This window comes from Ambystoma mexicanum, chromosome 8 (assembly GCF_040938575.1).
Source record: "Ambystoma mexicanum isolate Mex_15411 chromosome 8, UKY_AmexF1_1, whole genome shotgun sequence".
In the NCBI taxonomy this organism is placed as follows: Eukaryota; Metazoa; Chordata; class Amphibia; order Caudata; family Ambystomatidae; genus Ambystoma; species Ambystoma mexicanum.
In genome coordinates this window covers 393,034,542-393,056,405 of record NC_090929.1, presented here as the reverse complement: position 1 = coordinate 393,056,405, position 21,864 = coordinate 393,034,542, and the positions used below count along the sequence as shown (strand labels likewise).

At 46.8% G+C, this 21,864-nt stretch overlaps 1 protein-coding gene across 8 annotated transcripts in view; it reads left to right on the top strand.

Annotated features, from left to right (window-relative positions):
- Nucleotides 1–21,560, top strand: part of RGS3 (regulator of G protein signaling 3) — a 1,502,625-nt gene extending 1,481,065 nt beyond the window's left edge. For 7 of the 8 annotated variants that reach the window (XM_069609876.1, XM_069609875.1, XM_069609874.1 and 4 more), the window contains 4 exons: nt 7,535–7,636; nt 10,850–10,911; nt 17,642–17,808; nt 20,162–21,560. In XM_069609876.1, coding sequence (XP_069465977.1) covers nt 7,535–7,636; nt 10,850–10,911; nt 17,642–17,808; nt 20,162–20,347 — 517 coding nt within the window. In that variant the 3' untranslated portion in view covers nt 20,348–21,560. Of the gene's footprint in view, nt 1–6,342; nt 6,855–7,534; nt 7,637–10,849; nt 10,912–17,641; nt 17,809–20,161 lie in introns of those variants that run through there. The other variant, XM_069609880.1, reaches the window with a different exon arrangement.
- Nucleotides 21,561–21,864: the final 304 nt, after the last annotated feature.

Below are 21,864 nucleotides of genomic sequence, written 5' to 3'. Positions count from 1 at the left end.
ATACATATTTAAATAAAAGATAAATGAACATAAACTTGCCTCCTGCTCAGCGCTCCAGCTCCTGCATCATGAACAGGAATCGGGAAGCAAGAGCTTCCTGTTTCCTGCACATGCGTGCAAGGACCTGTGTGTGTGTGCTGAAACACCCCGCTCCAGGCTGCTCTGTCCGTATGTGCGAGGAGGCGCAGTAGCTCCCCCTCGCACATACAGACATGCAGTTCCCCAGACAGCATTTACAATGAGCTGTCCAATGCTGGCGAAGCAAAACACCCACATCCTTGCATGGCTCAGTGAGCATGTGCAGCTGGGGAACTGAACTGTCAAAGGGTAACATTGTTTCCCTTTGACAGTTCAGCCAGCCCAGGAGCACTCCATCAGCTGGAAAAAGCAGCTGAGGGAGTGCTCAGTGTTTCACTGGGCGGGCTCCTCGGCTCCTCCATAATGGGTGAGGGGGCCACTGGGTCAAAGTCCCCTCCCCCATTATTTATGAGCTGTCAGGCTCGGACTGGTCTTTCGGGCAATGCCGAACCAAAAATGCTAAATGTTAGTGTGGGCCCGTTTTTTTGGGGTCAAAATGGGCCACTTTTTTGGCCAATGTGGGCCAGTTTGATGAGTTACTTCACTGTATATATAGCTTGTAGTTTTGATCATTGTTGCTGAATAAATATTGTTTAAATATCACAATTTGTTTACATTTTAACAAAATACACCCGTTGGGTACTATTTAAATAGTCTATAACTAAAGGAATGCATTCCAATTTGCAGCATTTGCAAAAATGTCAGGCTGGGGTCTCGCGCGCCCCACAGTTTGAAGACCTCTGCCTTAAGGCGTCCTTACCTGCAGTGAAATTCTGATGAACAGTGTGTTGACATTGTGCCATTTGCAAGGTAAAGCTGGAGGTGATGGAGAGCAGCCGGGCATGGGCAGACCTCAGCGCTCTGTTCCAGTCTTAGAAGGACAACATTCTTCATCACAGTGTCAATGAGATAAAGACCAAATGAGAAGAACTTTGGTATTTTGAGAGCAAAGACAAAGCCTGAGACGGTATAGCCATAGCGTGTTGTAGACGCAGACAGAAGAACGCTCCCAGAAGATCCTTGCATTCTATCAGAATCCGCACACCTAAGGTCGCCTTCTAGTGGTGCCATCCGAACAGTGAAGCTGCCCTGCAGAGACAAATGCTTGTGTCGGGACATTGGATGGCCCTGACTGGGCCCTTAATTGCATCATTGCTGGGACTGACTACTCTCCGGCAGAGTCACTTAAATGCATCACTGCTGGGCCAGACTACTCTCTGGCAGAGTCCCTTAAATGCATACCTGCTGGGCCAGACTACTCTCTGTCAGAGTCACTTAAATGCATCACTGCTGGGCCAGACTACTCTCTGGCAGTGTCCCTTAAATGCATCACTGCTGGGCCAGACTACTCTCTGTCAGAGTCACTTAAATGCATCACTGCTGGGCCAGACTACTCTCTGGCAGAGTCACTTAAATGCATCACTGCTGGACCAGACTACCCTTCCGCAGAGTCCCTTAAATGCATCACTGCTGGGCCAGACTACTCTCTGGCAGAGTCCCTTAAATGCATCACTGCTGGGCCAGACTACTCTCTGTCAGAGTCACTTAAATGCATCACTGCTGGGCCAGACTACTCTCTGGCAGAGTCACTTAAATGCATCACTGCTGAGCCAGACTACCCTCCTGCGCGGTCCCTTAAATGCATCACTGCAGAATTCGGAAAAACGCGGCTGGCCCTGGGGGCCCCAAGACTGTCTAATTCCAAAGACTTGTTACGCCAACTGTACTGGTTTCCGATAGAGAGTCGGATCAGTTTTAAGATATTGTGTGTTGTGCATCGTGCCATTCACAACACTGGTGCTGAATAACTTGGCTCTAAACGTACTCTTTATAGTCCTGCTAGAACTCTATGATCCTTTTCACAAGTTTTGATACGAGTCCCGAGATTCTGCAAGGTCCAGGCTTGGGATGCTCTTTTTCAGTCCTGGCCCTTACTCTGAGGAATTCTCTGCCGGTGTCCCTTTGAGACATTCATTATAACTTTTAATTTTCGAAAGACTCTGGAAATGTATCTTTTCTAATCTTTGGGCGACCTGGCCAGCTCTTTCACCCCCATCTGTGTTTTAGCGACTCAATGCTTTCTGGCCTCAGTTTGTACTTTCAAGTCCTTTTACCATACCATACCTTTACCAAAGATAATAAAAACATGATAAAATAAACACACCTGAAGAAAAAGAAAATCACATAATAAAAGTATCAATCTGCACAATAATCAACAACTAAAGCACGTTGTTGATAAAGTAGCAGCATATGCACTCAAAGGAATTAGATTAAAATTGACAATTGAAATATAACGTGGACCAATGTCACTCGGCACGGTACTTTGAGGTCTTTTAAAACGCTGTGATTGACCAAACGTTACAGTTCAAAAAATAATCCACTGGGATGTGTCTTAATAGAAGATGTAGAAACATGTATTCCCCAGGTTGAACCAAAACAATTCTTTGTTTCTAATAGGGACAATTCCAGCTCCATGTAGAAATTTGAGTACAGCAATTTTTAGGCTTTCTTCATAACCACTAACCACCCTATCCAAGAATTCCTTAGCATAGTCACAGGCTGCGTCATGAATATATCTGTGGAAACAATTCATTCTAAGCACTTGTAAGCCTTGCATTCTATGATTAGATGTTGTCTGGTTTCGAAGAAGCCCACTTCCCGGCATAGACCACAAATCTGAAGGGCTGAATTGACTCCTGTCGGTATTGCTGCGATCTCACCGACCTGAAGTAAATTCAGCCTGAAGCCTAAAAATTGCAGTCGTCAAAAAGGATTCGGAAATCGTTCGAGGTATTGGGGAAGGGTGTTCACTGGCTTATCAATCCAGGTTCAGCTGTTGTAGAGGGTGTAAGATCTCCTCTTTTGAATGTTGATTAGCCAATCCTTACGAAAAAGACGTTTCTTCACCAGATGGAGGGTAGTCCGTAAATATTTATTTTATTTGTAACGCGCTAGGACAAAGCCCTAAGGCATAGAAGCGCGAGGACAGGACAAACAAAACAAAGAAACCTAAAGGAAGCAATTAAATACAGGGAATCGGCAGCAAAATATACATAACGCACTCAGGTAAAAGGGTCTTCAGTCTGCGTACTTCACAGTATGTTATTTGCGAATGAGCAGAAGTGCCCAATGAGATTGGAGAGATTATTGTCCTTTATTTCACTTGAGAAGTCTCCCAAAGGTGAGCCCCTAGGATGATATAACAGTGTTTCGAAGAGGAGCAAAACTCCCAATGATACCAAGCTTCCAGCGAAATAAGACCCAACTCGAAACACCGAGCCGCAATGGCCCAACACGATGGCAAGCCAAGTGTTCTACACCACATCACTGACTCAATTAGAGTTTGATGGTGAATCGACAGAACCTGGAGTTTGTCATTTGAGCACTGAGGCCCCTAATGCTGCTTTGTTTTTGAGTTTGGCGTGTCATATTTTTTTGGGTTGGATATAAAAACCATACTGAGTTATTTAAAAACGGCTGAGGGGGAATGAAAGTGCCATCAACCGACCAGGTGAATGTAAAGTGCTAGTTTGAGTGAGGGGGGGAACCGTATAATAACAGTCTTTTTACTGTTAATAATCAGGAAATTCTCTTGTGCGTAGGACACCATGGCATTAATTAGTCTTTGTAGGCCTACCTGGGTCTGATCTGTAAGGATGATGTCTGGCGCATAGGACAACCAACAGACCCTCAGATCACCAATTTTTTGTGGAATAAAAGCTACAGCTTCCAGATAAACTGCGAAGTCTGCCAGGTAGAGGGTGAAAAGGCAGGTTGCCAGGATGCATCCCTGGCTTAAGCCACGGGATGTCCTGAATTCTTCCGATAGCTGACCAAGCCCATTCAACATGACCTGTACTGACGCGTTCTCATGGGTGGTCATCAAAATAGCCAAAAGGTGATCCCGAATGTGCCATTTACCCAATATGTCCCACAAGCGATTACGGTTAATGGTGTCAAAAGCTTGTGATAGATCTATGAAAGTGAAGTGTATCAGCACCTCCCACTCCCCCGTTCCTGGTAAGTTCCTGCAAGCAATTGACCATATAACCATTTATGATTGTGCCCATCCCACTGCGAAAACCCTTCTGCATCTTGCTCAAAATCACAGCTGAGGACGCCCATTCCTCGAGCTCAGTGAGCACTAATGATGCAAAGACTTTGCTATCCGAGTCAAGCAGGGTTATGCCGTTTGTGTTAGTGCTGTTTCTACCTATTTGCAGGTAAGTGGGTGCTTTCTAAGGCCCATTTGAATAATCAACTCATCTCCACGCTGACCCTAGCTCAGTGACCTCAGTGAAAGTATCTGTGAATGGATGTTATGTTAATGTTAAAGGACATTTGTACCGCGCACTATCACCACCGGAGTGGTCGCCTGGCGCTCTGGCGGCTCTGAAAGAGGAGGGAAGGTTGAGTTAGTGGGAGCAAGCAGGAAAAGTCCAAGAGAGCAGTGATGTGCTGTTGGCGGCCTCAGCCCGCTGGGTCCGTTGGCTGGGCCTGGGGAGTTTGCGGCTGGTAGTCGTCGTGTACTGTTGTGCAGATTATGTGTGGTTTTGTTTTGTTGTTGCAATGTAGTGAAGTTTGTGCGGTTTGTTGTGCTGTAGGTTTTGGTTGTGTTTGGTTTGGAGTTTGAGAGGTGTATGCAGAAAGGGAAAATGTTAGTAGGGTTGGTTAGTTTGCGTCTCTATCCTGAATTGAGGCGCTCGGCTTGCGTAGTCTCCCCTGATGCGGCTCTGTCCTGATCTGGGTCCGACTGGCATACAGGTTCCTTACTCCCTGACTTTGTAGGATCTTCCTAAAGGCTTTCAGATCGAGATCTTGCTGGATGAGCATGTTAGTGGGCTTCACATTCTGGGACCTGCCACCAAGATGTTTAAAGTGTTGCTGAGACTCTCCAAACTTCCACTTGTTACCTGTTCAATGTGTTGCAAAGCTGACGAGGAGGCGCAGTGTTTTCCTATTTAAAGTATTGCTGAGTTGCCGAGGAGGGCTGGTTGTATCGTATTTTAAGTTTTGCTGAGCTGCTGAGCAGGGCTGGTAGTTGTATGTAAAGTATTGCTGAGCTGGAAAGTGTCGTATTTAAAGTTTTGCTGAGCTGTTGAGCACTGGTGGTATTGTCCAATTTAAAGTATTGCAGAGATGATGAGCAGTCCTATTGTCCTATTTCAAATATGGCCAAGCGGCTGATTGTGGCCGGTTTTGTCGTATTTATAGTATTGCTGGGCTACTGAGCACTGCTGGTATTGTCCCATTTAAAGTATTGCAGAGGTGATGAGTAGTCCTATTGTCCTATTTAAAGTATTGTTGAGCTGTTAGGGGGGAGGCGGTTTTGTCCCATTCCAAGTATTGCCGAGCTGCAGAGCAGAGGTGGAATGGTCATATTTAAAGTATTGCAGACCTGACATTGTCCTATTAACATTCCAAAGTTTCTGAGCAGGGCAAGTCTTGTCTTGCTTTATGTATTGCAGTGTTTATTGAGCAGAGCTGGTATTGTCCTATTACAATTATTGCAGCATTGCTTAGAAAGTCGGGTAATTGCCTATTCAAATTGTTGCTGGGCTGCCTGGAAGTGCTGCTATGGTCCTCTTAATATGAGTTCAGAGATGGATGCTGAGAAGGCCCGGTAAACGTATTGCATCTGCTGAGAAGTGCTGGCCTTGTCATGAGTATTGCAGAGCTGCTGAGCAGAATGGTATTGCCATATTTAAAGTATTGCACAGCTCACAAGGGCGGCTGGTATTGTCATGTTAACATAAAACTGTAAAGCTGCTGATAACGTCCGCCGTTGTCCTATTTAAAGTATTGAAGAATTGTTAAGAACCAGCATTTTTCGGTTTACAGTACTTCAGAGCAGGGCCGGTACTGTTCCGACAAAAACCTTGCAAAGGATGAGAAGGGACGGAATTGTGCCTTTTAAGGTATTGCAGAGCTGCTTAAAAATGAGACTTAAACCCACTGAAAAGGTATCACTGTGGACACTTGCAACCACGTGTGCTATGTAGTCTTCGGCTCTGTGTCTGTTGTATGGGTTCTCTGTAGGATACCTCAAGCCATGTGCTGCTAGAGTGTAAAGCCCCCCACCCTCCGTCTTAAAATATATCGCATTCAAAAATAGCCTGGCGTCATTCTTTGGCAGTTTTTCCCCCCTCTCCCCTGAAAGACTCCTCTATTCCTATGATTTGCTGCTTTTCCGGTCTCTGCGGGGCTGCCATGGCAACCGCTGGAGAAGTCATCATAAGTAGATGTGCCAACATTTCTCAGTTCATAGCTGGGCTTGGATGAGTGCACAGAGAGAGCTGCTACAGCGAATCAGTCCGCGATTGTGGAAGCAGGAAACCCAACATTGTGTGACCCTCGGCAAATCCCCTTATCCCAGCGTGCCTGAGAGCCCTTACCTGCAACAATTCGGAGTGCTGAGAGGGGAACCGAATACCTATGCGCAGGGCTGGATAAAACGACACAGGTTTCTACAAGAGACCAGAAGACTCCTCATCTGGCAGCGGACAGGAGTTGGGCTCGGTCTGCCCTGCAGCGGCTGCTCTGCCCACAATTTGCAACTCACGGATGCCGAGAGAGCAACCTTTGAAGCAGGGGAGCACCGGAGGCAATTGAGCCCCTAGGACAGGGTGCCCGAGCCCGCAGAGCACCCGGGACATGCCCTTCTTTCGCGACCACGCCAAGACGGCGACCCTGGACTTCGAGGCGGAGATGCTGCTTGCCGTGCACCGCAGCAAGAATGCGCCCACCAGCGTGCAGAGGCGGCACACCATGAAAGAGTAGGCCACCTCTTTATTGCACCCTCTTTGCTTCTGTGTGCGGGCGGGCAAAGCTTCCGATGTAGGGACGGGATCTTCCTCGGCGAACACCCCGTAGAATCCCAGAGTGAAATCAGGGAAATGTACAATGGACGGGTCCGTGGTGTGCCCCCACAGCCTCACTGCTCCCCCGTCGTACAAGTCTGCCCTCGAAAGGGTATCATGCCCCTTCTCCTGCCCGTGCCCCCCAAGCATTCCTGGATCCCCTCGGTCCCTCGCCCCATCGAATGCATGTCCAACATGCGGACACATGTCATCCTACCAGTTGCCGCGCGCACTTGCCTTAGTTATAGTAATCGTGCCCTCCGCTGTGCGTGTTTCTTTGCCCCCAGCGCCCCTCACCATACCAGCTGCACCACTGCCACAAGAACACAAGCAGTTTTCTCATCTTCATTTTGGTGTGAATTTGAGGGTACCCGACCCGGAGCGAATTGTGCCGTGCAAACCCGCAAAGGAACACATCGCGGGGGAGTAGGAGGTGGGGGTTCGGGGGGGAGGGGGAGTGCGGGGTATGCTGTCCTGTTCTGGTGTGAAGTGAGAACCGTTTTGCTTGAACAAAGAAAAGTAACCCAAAATAGTGGCTATGTGTTAAGGAACCAACATCCCCGCCACAATAACCCCCTCTCTCGTTTTCCCCACAGGGCCAAAGACATGAAGAACCGGCTGGGTCTGTTCCGCAGGAGGAATGACTCCCCGGGAGCCAACCCCGGTGCCAAGCTGGAGAAAGTCATGAAGTCTGTGCGGTGAGTGCCCGGGCCGAGGGAGGGAGGGAAGGAAGGACCGTGTGGGATCTATGTAGCAATGGTTTCTTCCACGTCTCTCTATGGCACCCGTCTCTGCTCGAGCCCCTTCTGTCTACCACAGTAGTTCGAGCCATGCGGGATGTACGCATCCGTACTGCTGCCCGAACTCTCTGCTCCATCTAGAAGCGTGTCTTACATGGTTGATTTAAAAAAAAAGAGAGAGATATTGTCGATTTCTATACAAGCTGCAGCTTGCTGTAGTGTTTCACTTTAAGTCCATGTACATCTGAGGACGAGTAACTTGCAAACAAAATCATAACAATGTTAGCGCCGACATCTGGTTGTTTTATTGTGAGCGGAGAAGGCTCCGTTTTCATATAATTGGGCAATACCGTAGTAAAAGTTGTCTTTCTCCTCTGCTGAGCCTCGAAGTTAATTATAAAACTGCGTTGGTAAATGTCCTTGCTGGGTTGCTGGGATTGAACCCCCAGGCCACAGGTTTAATCCCAAACCAGGCCAACTCAGCCCTTCATTTGCACAGACTGGACAGGGCTTGCTGCTCATGGGTTAAGTGTTTCAAGCTAGGCGCACATGGCTACCAGCATGGATGGTGTGAAGTGCTTGCGGCGCAAGGTCACGTGAAGCGCTTCAGGCAGAGGGCAGGTTGATTGAGGCCTGTGGGCCACATGAACAGACAATGTATGCAGCTCTCTGCATGGACTGGCCTTGTAAGGTCACTGGCGGTATGGGCACACAGAGGACGTAGACTGTTTGAGGAGCCTAGGACGCATGGATATACAGTTTGGGCCACATGGACCGACAGTATGAGGAACGGGGCCACGTGGACAGTGTATGCAGCCCTCTTTACATGAACTAGTAGTGTAAGGTCACTGGCACCTATGGGCACACAGAGGACGTAGACTGTTTGAGGAGCCTGGGACGCATGGATATACAGTTTGGGCCACATGGACCCACAGTGTGGGGAACTGGACCGCATGCACAGATGCTATGGGGAGCTAGAGCGGCATGGACAGTGTATGCATCTCTCTTTAGATGAACTGGCCGTGTAAGGTCACTGGCACGTATATGCACACAGAGGGCGTAGACTGTTTGAGGAGCCTGGGACGCATGGATATACAGTTTGGGCCACATGGACCGACAGTGTGGGGAACTGGGCCGCGTGCACAGATGCTATGGGGAGCTAGAGCGGCATGGACAGTGTATGCATCTCTCTTTAGATGAACTGGCCGTGTAAGGTCACTGGCACGTATGTGCACTCAGAGGGCGTAGACTGTTTGAGGAGCCTGGGACGCATGGATATACAGTTTGGGCCACATGGACCGACAGTGTGGGGAACTGGGCCGCATGCACAGATGCTATGGGGAGCTAGAGCGGCATGGACAGTGTATGCATCTCTCTTTAGATGAACTGGCCGTGTAAGGTCACTGGCACGTATGTGCACACAGAGGGCGTAGACTGTTTGAGGAGCCTGGGACGCATGGATATACAGTTTGGGCCACATGGACCGACAGTGTGGGGAACTGGGCCGCATGCACAGATGCTATGGGGATGCAAAAAGAACTTGGTACTCCTGGTGTGATCCTCAAAGTATATATAGTAGTCAAAATTGTAAATGTTTCAATTTATTCCATGTATTTGTTCCATACATCAATCATCCTTCTGACATTGGTTAATCTCCCATTCCATGTATTAGTTTCATACATTAATCATCCTTCCGACATTGGTTAATCTCCCATTCCATGTATTAGTTTCATACATTAATCATCCTTCCGACATTGGTTAATCTCCCCCAACTTGTGTTTCCCCATAGCTTTGGCTATGGTTCTTCAGGAGAGATTTCCTTATCAATATTTTCTTCCTTCCACAACTTTGTTTAGATTCCTTGGTTGTTTGTATTATCCTTCACTTTTTACAGGAAAATTCAGATCTTCATTCAGAAATCTTATGTTTAGGTTGGTGCAGATCCATCAACAAGGTGCGATTGCCTTGATTCCTCCACGAGTGTGGGGAACTGGGCCGCATGCACAGACGCTATGGGGAGCTGGGGCGGCATGGACAGTGTATGCATCTCTCTTTACATGAACTGGCCGTGTAAGGTCACTGGCATGTATGGACTCAGAGGATGTAGACTGTTTGAGGAGCCTGGGACGCATGGATACCCAGTTTGGGCCACATGGACAGACAGTGTGGGGAACTGGGCCACGTGGACAGACGCTATGGGGAGCTAGGGCGGCATGGACAGTGCATGCATCTCTCTTTACATGAACTGGCAGTGTAAAGTAATTGGCGCATATGGGCAGACAGTGTAGGGTGCTCAGTGGATGTGGACGGTTCGAGGACCCTGGGACACTAGGCCAGATAACGTGAGGAGTTTGGGACACTTTAATAGATAGTGCGAGGCGATTGAGGCACAGGGACAGCTACAGTGAGGTCCACTCCCTGGAGCATAATATGGCATGCGAGTGCCTAGAACTTGGAGTTACACTACATGGACATACAGCGTACAGTGCTTGGCAGCATGGACATTGTGATGTGCTTGGACACAAATAGGTGCAATGTGGCCAGCTTGAAGTTCATGAACAGAGTTTAAAAGAGGAGGCACGTTGGCAGACCGCGTGAGGTGTGCTTGGGGGCATATGGATCGTGTGAGTGATTGCTGCACAGCACACAGAAAGCATTGCGAGGAGCAGGGGGTACACGGCCTCACATTGCGAGATACACATGGTTACGCAATGTGAGGAGTTGGGCACACGGGCAGAGAACGTGCGGGCGGCGCTTTGGGCACATGGACAGAGGATGCTGGAAGCCGGGAGTGCATGAACAGACCGTGTTTAGAACAAAGGGCACGTGACCAGACATCCCTTTGTGGTTGATAGAATGAGACCCATTGAGTTTGCTCCTAGAAACATCTCTTGTCACGTTTCTTGGGTATACAGACAGCAGTGGCGTGCAAGCACCATTTAAGAAAGAAATGGCCCACGTGGTGCTTTAGAATGTATTTAAGGCTGTGATGCATAGAACACTGCTAAATATGGAGTCGTGTATTATTGATCATTTCGATGCAGGTCGCTTTGTGAGTGCAGAGTGTTTTAAGCACAATATGTGCGCAATGTTGAACATGTGGTTACATAGGCCCCTGTTTTTGACTATGCAGTCTATCTATATCACCCCCTTTTTTTCTAATCTCTCCAGGCCACTACCCGAAGATGCTCTCAAATGGGGTGAATCCTTCGATAAGCTGTTAATACACAAGTGTGAGTATTTTCATTGCAATGCTTTTTTGTTGTGCTGGGAAGAAATATATTCGATTGTGTGGCCCTCTACCACGTCACATTGGGTTGGTACCCACAAAGTAACGTGTGTGGTCTATGGTCATGTAAAATAACACTTTCCAAAATACAGAGCAACAAAATATTGATCTGAACAGTGGACGCACATTTATGCTGACCAAAAAGCAAACGTGTAGACCACTTTTTCGTTCATGTGAATTATGGAAAGTTATCGACCTTTGTGTTGGCCACTTTTTAACTTTTTTTCAATGGACTGTAGTTGCTGTGTTAACAGAATAGCCCCCCATAATGATCCCCTCCCCCTTTACCCGTGGCTTCTCTGCTACCTTACTCTGTTTTCTGTTATTAATTTAGTAGGCCTTATGCAGTCTATTTGGACCCTCTTTTTTCCTGCTCCACATTTTACTCGCCATTGTGATCTTTAAAGCATTGGCACTTGAATAGCACCTTTGGTAATTTCAAAACAGGAATATCATTCAGTTGGGAAAACAATGGCGATACTGATATTTATGAGCAGGCCTACTGTGCTTTTATTGGGAAAGTATTATGAATTGTTCTATTGTTGGTAGGGTCGTTATTGTTGGAATAGGACGGTGTCAGCATTTTTTCTGTAGGGCTCCTATACTTTTATTGGGATAGTACAGGGACTTTTCTGCAAGGCCTGTGGTTAAGTGCCAGCAGTAATCGTTAGGGAGGGCAGTGCGCCTTTAACAGTATTGCAGCAAAACCTCTCAAAAGGGGTCAGGCACTAAGAGTTAAAGTATCTAATTTTCTAAAGCTGTGTTATATTATCCAATATTTATGGATTCCTGCCCCCCTACAGATCCTTCATTTTAGATGTATATCCTGCAGTACCAGCTGCTTTCGGCCACCACGGATACCATACAGCCATGCCCTCACTCTCCTCAAGCCTATTTAACACCCAGGGTGGGCTGAAGATTTGTCAGCGTTCGTGGGGAGCCATTTCAATATCATGTTTAGGGGCCTCATTGCCTACACTTAGGGAAAACAGTCTGAGTCACCGTTGGGTGCTTAAATAATAATGGAAGTAGACAATGTCATGAATTAAAGAACTATGTTGCTGTGTAGGAAGACTGCGCCCATGGGGGCAGCTGCTCAGGAGCCTGAAAAGGTTGAAAGGCCCTGGCGTCATCCCTGTTAACGTCTATAGCTTGCATGTGACAACCGGGTCAGTAGAGCCATAGAGGGCCCAAGACCTTATTTCCTTTTTCCCGCTCTCTTTGTGCGCTTTTCAGCAACATCACAAATTGTTCCCGATTTTTAAATGTCAGAAGGTGGGCTTTCCAACCCGAATAAATTGTGCATAGCAGATGTCCGTTTCAGATACCCAGAAGGTGTGCCTATACTGCGGTGGGAAGAAGTACACAACAGCTGATTATCATGCCACTCCATGCACATGAAGGCCCTCTGAAGAACATGACGCTTTACACCTTTAGCCATAAAGGCGAGACGCACACTTCATCAAAGTCTCCGGATCCTTCTTCCAATAGACCCGGGGAACTGGGACTGACGAGGATATCCAATAGACCCGGGGAACCGGAACTGATGAGGAGATCCAATGCTCTCGAGATGGTGACCATAAAGGAACAAAGAAGCATCAACACAGAGTGACAAATACCTAAGATACCCTTTCTCCCAGCTCCTCTACACCGGAGGGGTGGGAGGACTTCAGGCGGCACATGAGGGAAATCTTCGCCAATGCCCCTGTGCCAGCAACTTTGGTCCTGGTGTCTGTGGTGGAGTGGGCAATCCATCAGACCTGCAGGGTCTGTTCAAGCTTCAGTCTTGGAGGCTTTTTCCCTTAAGTAAGGTGTGACCTCCACCTCTTGGTGTCGAAACCTGGTGCTGATTCCCTTGGTTTCAGCCTTTGAGTTTACAGCACCTCCAAGAGCCAACCAAATTATTTGCCAAAATGGGACCGATATTAAATGAGGACCATCCAGTTTCCTATCGGATGAAACCCTTGGATGCAGGATAGGTGGAGGTCTTTCACAAAGAATTTGACAACCTCGATGGAGTCCCTACTGACCTGGATTCTGATCTTGGGGATGCAAATGATCTGGACACGTCCCTGGTGCTGGATTTCATGCAGGCGTCTGCTTCTGTCTAGATATCTAGCAACAGGCATCTTTTCATTTTTCTATAAGACGATAGGTAAAGTTGTTGACACTTTGCATGTTGCCCAGTACACAAAGCCATTGGTCCAGTTTGGCGTAGGCGATATGTGCCGCAGGAGATACATCTACCATTTCCTCTGGTTTTTGCTTCCCATATAATGGCTACATGGATGACACCTATCTTAGTCTCCCTACTGTGGGCCTGGATCTGGCAAAACCATTGGCAAGCTCTAAAGGATCCAGGAATTTTATTCTTGCATTCCATGCCTGAAGGCCTCGTAGTGCAGGCCTCCACTTTAGTTTCAAGCCACAGTTCTTCTCTTTCCTGGCGCTGGCCTCGGACAGGAAACGCAAAATGTTGGATGTTTTTCATTGCATGGTGTTTTTCGGGCATCCTAGCTTTAAGGGGTGTGAACACCACCTGCAGCCTGTCCAACTACACGTGCTGCGTGTGGAATGTAATCCCTGACGTTGCAGAACATCTGCTGATGCCAGAGATGAAAGAAAGTTTGACCTTCTTGTTTGATGACGGGAAAGAGGCATCACATCAAATCCTTCAGTCAGGCCTTGACGCAGCTGGCTGTGGCTAGGCTCATGGGTTCCGGGTCTATCATTCAAAGACATTCCTGGATGCCAACATCTGTTTTTTCCATTGGATGTCCAGTCAAAGCTTCTTCACAAGTGCAGTGAGTCACTGGAGAAGTTTAAAGCCTGCAGCCAAATCCCATGTTTTAGCCGTTCAGCAACAACTGGTCTGCCCTATATCTAAGAGGCAATCCTTTCAGAAATATTCCACCTTTAACCACCATAGCCGGTGGGTCAGGCACCCTCAGGCAAGCAGGTCCAACAGTGCTTTCCCCATTAAGGTGGAGGGAGAGGAACACAAAGATGCAGCATTATCTCAGCCACCATCCACTGTGTGCTCCCTAACCCCAAAACCCTTCTAATATGGCCTTTACCCAACTGTATCAGCCAGGGAGTGCCAATGCACCACTTTCATCATCTGGGCTTTTTAGGTCATGCTACTGCGCCTCTGCCTTTCTTTTAAGCAACACCCATACACCAGCTTCTTTCTCGTGCTCCCCTCCTCCAGACTTGCTCCTGCTGGAGGAGATTCGACAACCTCTTGTTAACAATGCCAGAGAGCTGGTGCCTTCCACAGAGAGGGGTGTGGGCTGGTATTCCCTTTATTTTCTTGTGCTAGAGAAGGACAGGAGCCCCAACCCTGCTATTGAACCGAGAATGCAGAATTAGTACCTGCACAAGGACACATTCAAGATTTCCACCATTTCCCAGATTCTCCAGGCCCTCGAGGAGGACTGGCTGGTGTCACTGGACCTTCAGGGTGCACACTTCCATGAGCCACTCCATCCAAACGATAAGAAGTACCTGAGGTTCCTGGTGAGGTCCACCCGTTGCCAGTTCAGGGTCCAGCCCTTCAGCCTTTCCACAGCCACAAGGGTGTTCCCCAAGCTGCTGTCTGTGGTGACTGCATGCCTCAGGAGTTAAAGGTTTGCGTCCTTAACTCCCTTGGTGACTGGCTTATTAGAGCAACACTTCAGATCTAATGTCATACCATATGCACTGTGCTTTTCATCTTGTGCGCAGCTTGGGCTTCTCGCTGATCTTCAAGAATCTCCTGTCACACCACTTGCGTTGCTCCAGTTCATATGGACAATTCTGGACGTGCGCTCAGGCAGGGTCTTTCCACCCAAAGAGGTTTTGGCAAACATTATGCAGAAGATAAGTCTTCTAAATGCAAAATCGAGCCCCAGCCTGAACCATTCTGTGTCTTCTGTGTCTCATGACTTCCGGCAGCTTTGTGGTGCCTGATGCCCTTTGTTGTCTGTGGTCTCACTTTCAGGGCAACGTAGCAGGCCTGTTGCAAGTCTCGGCCCAACTATCCCAAAACCCCCTATGATGGGACCAACAAGACAACTTTCAATGGCTTTTTTTTTCAACAGTGGTAGCAGATACCTCCATGAAAGTTTGGGCTGCAAACCTGAATGATCAGATGGTGGGCAGACTCTGGTGAACTGTTGGTACAGGAACGTGAGGCCACCAATCTGGCCCTGATTGCCATCCTTTCCTGAATATGACCGATAACACTGTGGCAATGCATTACTTCAACAAACGTGGTGGTGGGGACTTGCAACCATATACTGGAGGTGATATGACTGTGGGCTCTGGAGGACAATATTACTCTTTCAAGCTGACATTGTTCAGAGTCAGATAATTTGATTGGAGATGCCTTTCACAGGCAGATATCAGTCTCCCATGAGTGGGAGCTCCGCCAGGAAGTTATGCAGGGAAAGTGGTCTGGACCCTGAGATTTGTTCGAACTCTACTGTTATGGACTTTCTGCTCTTTTACCCTGTTGGGCCTGTATATTGACACTGTGAAGGGGTACCTGTTTGCTATTTCGGTCTTTTTAGAGGGCCCCTGTACAGAGCTTGCTTTCTTATCATGGACACTGTTATACACATTTTCCTGTAATTGTGTAACCGGTTTCCTCTATGCCATTTTGTTTCTGTGTGGGATTTAAATCTTGTTTTGGCATTTCATGTGGCAGCTCCTTTTGAAGCCAAACTGTCTTGGTCTTTGACGTTTTTCACCATAAGATGGTCTTACTGGTTAGAACTCCAGCTAGTTTGAGTCTAGCCTGTTGAGTGAGCTTGAGGCTCTTTCTGTGAAACCCCTGTCTTCTCTATGAGGAAGGTAATCCTGAGGCTGACCTTGCTTCCCATGGTCATGTCCCATTTCCAGAAGATTCCTCTTCCTGTTTTCCATTTCCACCTCATCCATCCGAATTTGAGGAGAGGTTTCACCATCTGAACCCCAAGAAGGCTCTCAGCTGCTATGTCTCTCATACAAGAGGAATCTGGAAAGGTAGCAATTTATCATTGGTTACACTGCGGCCTATGCGTGCAGGAGTGCTACTAAGTAGACTCTATCTTGGTGGCTCGCCCGCTGCATTTCAGAGTGCTAGAATCTGGCTGCAAAGGATATGCTCGAGGATCTCGGGACACATTGTCAGGCCGCTACATGGACTTCCCTGCACACGTTTTCCAAGCACTGTTGCCTGGATTGTCAGGTCAGGCCCGTTTTTGTTATGTGGTGAAGCAGAGTTTCTTGGTGTAGGTTGTGGAATTGCTTTCCTCCCTCTTTCAGGGTTCTGTACTGCTTTGGGAGTCTATAAGGTGAGGAATCTTTGGGAGAAACATTAGAAGGACGGGTTACTTACCTCTTGGTAGTGTTCTCTCTGATGGCTACGTCTTTCCTCGTTGCCCTCCTAACCACCCCTCTCATGCTGATGGCTCCTTACCGTTTGCTGTTATCTGGCCCCTAAGCTGCTTAAAACTAGGGGAGAAGGTAGAACTGGTGTATTGGGGCACCAATGGCTGCAAATATGCTGCCCTGTCTTCACGTCGTCTGGCGTCATGGGCGTGCAACTGTGAAGCAGCGGCATGTGGTGCATAAAAAAAGTTGGATATATATCTAAGGTGAGAAATCTCTGGATGGAAGGGTTAATCCATCGTAGATCTTTATTTTCAAGCATCATCAGCCTGTAGAAGCTAGGGCAATATTACCATGTAGTCTTTTTTACTGACATAAAATGCATTTCCAAGCTTTCTCCTGTAAATATCATCTTACTCGATAATGTCATCGCCATGATATCGCACTCAATGGCATTATGATGCTGTATTACATTTAACAATGTCATGGTATGCTCCATCTTGAAGCCAGCTCTAATACACGCAGGCCATCACGTTAATATATATATATATATTTTTTTTTAAAAATAAAGTGCTTTATTAGATGCTTGCATCCTTTTCGCCCTAACACATACAAAATATATATTATGGGTAGTTATGTGCTCTGAAACCTCTATGCGCCCTCACTTTACACTGACCCAAAAGTCTGATTTCTGGCCACATAAAAGCAGATGTTGGCAACGGGAGCAGTCAATAATACTCAATAATTTGTCTGCCAAAGAAAGGCAGGGGATTAATGTGCTTGCTGCAGAAATTTGTAGACACTCAATAAAAGAAATGATTCTGTTCAAGTGTTCACAGTCGTTACCAAAATCTTGTTTATCTTGTACCAGACATAAAATAATATTTTCTAGCCAAGCCATCTTTAGCATAATGTAGTTTGAAGCACATACGTGAATGGGCATTTGAAACAGTGTTTAATCCCAGTTTCCACTTCAGTTAAAGCAATCAAAAAGTGGAAAGTTCCACTTTCTTCTGTTTGTCACAATATACCTGTTGTACATGTTTTCTAATCCATAGAATAGTGAAATCATTTAAGTGTGACCTTTGCCAAACATGTCCAAAGAACAAACATGCATGATTTTCTATCTTTGAATATCCTTGCACCACCTTCCTCCCATCACCAGTGCATGGACAGGCATTCTTTATGGTGTTCTGCGGTCAGACGTTTTCTATGCTAACTCCAGGTTTAACCAGTTCATGTACCTTGTATTCCCTATGTATGATAGGCATTTTGCTCCTCGTCTTCGGGCTAAATTGTTTGTTCATGTTGCTTTTTAGATGGCCTGGCAGCCTTCCGAGCTTTCCTCCGCACAGAGTTTAGCGAAGAGAACCTGGAGTTCTGGCTGGCGTGTGAAGACTACAAAAAAATTAAATCCCAGTCCAAGATGATTTCGAAGGCCAAAAAAATATTTGCCGAATATATTGCGATCCAGTCCTGTAAAGAGGTAAGATTGCTGTTGGCACTTTACCTTTTTGTGAAAGCCTTGTTGGTACTGATTTACAGAGCACCCTACTGCCCACTCATGCAAGTAAGGAGGGGAGACGAAGGCCCAGTGAAAACGAGAAAGGTTGGCCAAAGGGAGTAGCGTTTTTAAGCCCTTCTTGACTTTGAGATGATCTGTTACATGCAGAATATGATGTTTGCCTTTTATTTAAATACACCACAAACGAAAGCGTCTCTAAGCACTTTTAGTAGTAGGTGATAGTATTACCAAATCTTTCAGGCTCATTTTATTGAACGGCTGAGCCGACCTCACCGAGATTCAAATCTCTGATGTACAGGTTTTAGGCATATTTCTGCAGCATTTGCCCAGCCCAATGCGCTATTTGTCAGGGAGAAATTCTAAATGACCATTTCCATGGATGAAAGCTGAGATCCCTAGAGCAACCTGTAGGGTGGCACTTGGTGACCAACGCATAATGGCCCCTTGTTGCAGGTGGTCTTGTGCACAAAGCATAGAAAGATGCATTTACACCCTGTTCTCTATCTAGAAGCTGTGGAAGTGCTAAACTTGGGGAACCTGGACATCATACATTATATACAGTAAACAATACACAGACTCATATTTGTGTTGGAAATAAAAAGGCTGTGACTTTTTATTAAACTAATAAACCAAAACCGGAGTATTGTGTTTATTTCCCAACATACAGGTGTGCAGTGTTATCATAGTTCTGTACTTTTGGGCACTAGGTCTGGGAAATTGAAGTTGCCCTTCTTAGCTCACTGGGTGCCCCACAGTGTGGGCTCCCAGGTCTGTGTGTTTGGGACCTGTACATTGTCTGGTGAGCACTCCTGTGACTGTTGGCATCTTCCTTCCAGGCCTATGCCGCCTTCCTGTTTTTCTGCTCCACGACTTCCTGGAAACGACCGTTATCTTTTGCTCATGTACCTTCTTCTGGGGTGGGTGGCATCCGGGAAGACCAGAAGCGTGGCCTGCGAGCAGAGTCCTGTACACTCAGGACAGAGCGTTTCTTTTGAAAGACTGCTATCAGCCCTGTCCTTATAGGGCAAATCTTCCCTTGGGGCATCACATCCCTTTGGCCCCTGTGCGTGGCCCTCCGCTTACCCCTCATCTGTTGGTCTTATTGTTCTCTTCCCCTTTGAAGTAAAAGGGGGAGAGAACACTTTCTGCCAGGGGGCCGGCGCCTGCTCTTCCTGCTATTAGCACCCTGGCTGTCTGGCTTCCTTTCGGGATGCCTGTGTGAGCCCCCCTAACACCTGGTGGGAGGGGGGGAGAGACACGCTTTTGGGCTGCCTTTCTTCCCTCCTGTCACAACTTCCCCACTCCATGTTGCATGCGACCGCTCCCAAGCCTGAGGGCTCGTGCCCTTTAGATACATTCCCCCCACTCCCCTATTCCGTGGCACCGGGCAAGTCAGAGGTAGAACAGGGGAAGTGTAATCGGACATCTGTGAGCCCAACTGAATGGATGGCTGTTCTTCCTTGATTCCTGTGTGCACTTTGCTCGATTGGAAAGCTATGTTATAAGGCAGGATATATTTGAATTATCCTGGAATCCCAACTCGTGACAATACTGGCCGGGCGCTGTTCTCAGTGAGGCATCCCTCTAAACACACAGCGTCGCGTTATCGACAGGAGTGTGCTGTAAAATTATTGGGTGGTTGCGCCATGTGGTTGGCAATTGTAGGTAGAGCAAAGAGCCCTTCAATAGAAGAAGCATTCATTCCAGTTCCACTTCATATTGTAGTGCAATTCTGTGTGGCCAGCACTGAACTAGGCACATGTTTTTTCCTACCCTTAAAGGTTTTATTGTTCGTGGGTGTTTATCCATTTACATTTTAACTGCCATGGGTCCCCCCCCTCCCACCATCCCCAGTGCCAAGGCCTTTTTTGGTGATTTTGGTATTTCGCCATTCAATGCCTTCTAACGCTTTCTGTTTCATTAACCCTATAAGTGCCAAGGACGAGGTATCCTGTCCTTGGCAACAGGGAGGTAATCCCAAGGGCGAGATACCTCGCCCATGACACTTAAGGGGTAAGTGTTATCGTCGAGTTGCTGTGAACGTAGTTTTATGTAAATCAATCAGTCTTTATTTTCGTTCATAATGTATGTAGTATGTGATAACTTGATGTTGACTTTCTTTTAGAAGTGCCGCTTCATCTAGTTTCCTATCAGACATTGCACACTTTATTTGTTGTGCTTTTTATTATCTCTTGTAGTTTGTGTTTTTAAAGTAATCCTTAAAGCAAGTGCAGTATGCATGTGTGGTGATAAGGTGTCTGATATTGCATTTGTGACACCACCGTTGACCTAAAGTGTTTTTTGTGTCCCGCAGGTGAACCTGGATTCATACACAAGGGACCACACGAAAGACAACTTGCTAGACATCAGCCGGACCTGCTTTGACCTGGCACAGAAACGAATACACGGACTGATGGAAAAAGATTCCTACCCCCGGTTTCTTCGCTCAGACTTGTACTTGGACTTAATTAACCAGAAGAAATCCATCCCACCCTTGTAGATTATGCACAGGACTCATCCTGGGGAGATCAGGAGACGTATGTTTACATGAATCCAGCTGGCAACTTCACCACTCTGCTTTGGCGGATGAGCGTGTCTGCTGGTGCAAAGCTACGGCAACCATAAGTCTAGGTTGACTGGGTACTGGGGAAGGCCCAGCTGTAGCTCAAGATGCCAATGGAGCTGGAGGTGAGACCTGGCTGGCGCTGTCAGGTGGTGAGCTGCCCCTTGACCTCCCTTCATCTCTGGTACGATGGATTTTGGAAAGTCCATCTCAGTGTCTCCGATGCTGTGCGGAGCCACAGGACTACTGTGAAACTGGGGTTGAAGCACGCTTGGATCCTGCACTGAGGCACAGAGAGCTTTTGGCTTTCTTCTGGAACCCAATAGATTCATGTTGGGGGTGTTTAAATACTAACCAAAATGGAAGAAAAGAAACATCTGGAAACCGCCAAATAGCTGCACTTGCCCAGAGACTGAAACCGGCAATCAATCCACTCTGCGCGGAATTTGCCACAAGACAGTGCATCTTGCTGACGATGAGTGGGATGGCCGGAAGCGGATGTGGAGGTATGCATCTGCGGAAGCTTGTTTGGTCCAGACTCTCGTCCTGCCATTGACAGAGCCGATGAAGTTGCACCAAGTGGGGTGGCTGCAGCTGCTCGTTTTCGACATTTGACCCGTTGGGTTTATTTATTTCAATGCTGTAGCTGGACGCTTAATGCATTTGATGGTTCATAGGATGTTCTTGCAAATTCTTTATTTTCTTACTTTACAAGTGCAATATTTTTAATAAGTTTGATTTTAAGTTCCTATCTCGGGTCATCATTGTCCTTTTTTAGAAGCTTGGGCTCATTTTATAAGTTGGAGACCTGATTTACAATTTAAAATTAACTTGTGACTGTGCTCCCCCTGGCAGCAGGCCGCTGGGGTACTCTGATGTATTATATTGTTTATTAAAGGTTTGACAAAGGTCACATGAAAATGTAGCTACAACTGTATAAAAAAAAGTCTCATTGCCGCAAATAACGATTATGATGGGTAAGGTGTTACCATAGCGCATTTCCTTTTTAGACACAAACTGCTTATTAGGAGTTTGACCAAAAGATACATTGTATAGTACATTGTTTACAATGCAGAGCATCTCGAAAAAACAGCAGGACAACGTATGATGTCATGTTATTCGATAAATAAAAAGAAAACCTTTATTCTTATGTATATGCATTGATTTCTCCGCCCTCCTGCGCTTGATTTATTATAATCTAGTGATATTACGGAAGTATACCAATACAGGTGAGTTAATTGCATTACTACCGTTTGTTCTGCTGTGTGGGCATTTATAAAGTACAAAATCTAAGGAATCCCACAGAACAGCTTCCTTCCCTTTCTGCTGAGAGCGAGTTATCCTAGATGCATGCAACCCTAGTCATGTTCACCCCTTAACCAAAAAAGGGCGAATAACCATGTAATTATCAAAAATACACATTTTAATATTTATCAAAAACACTTAACACATTA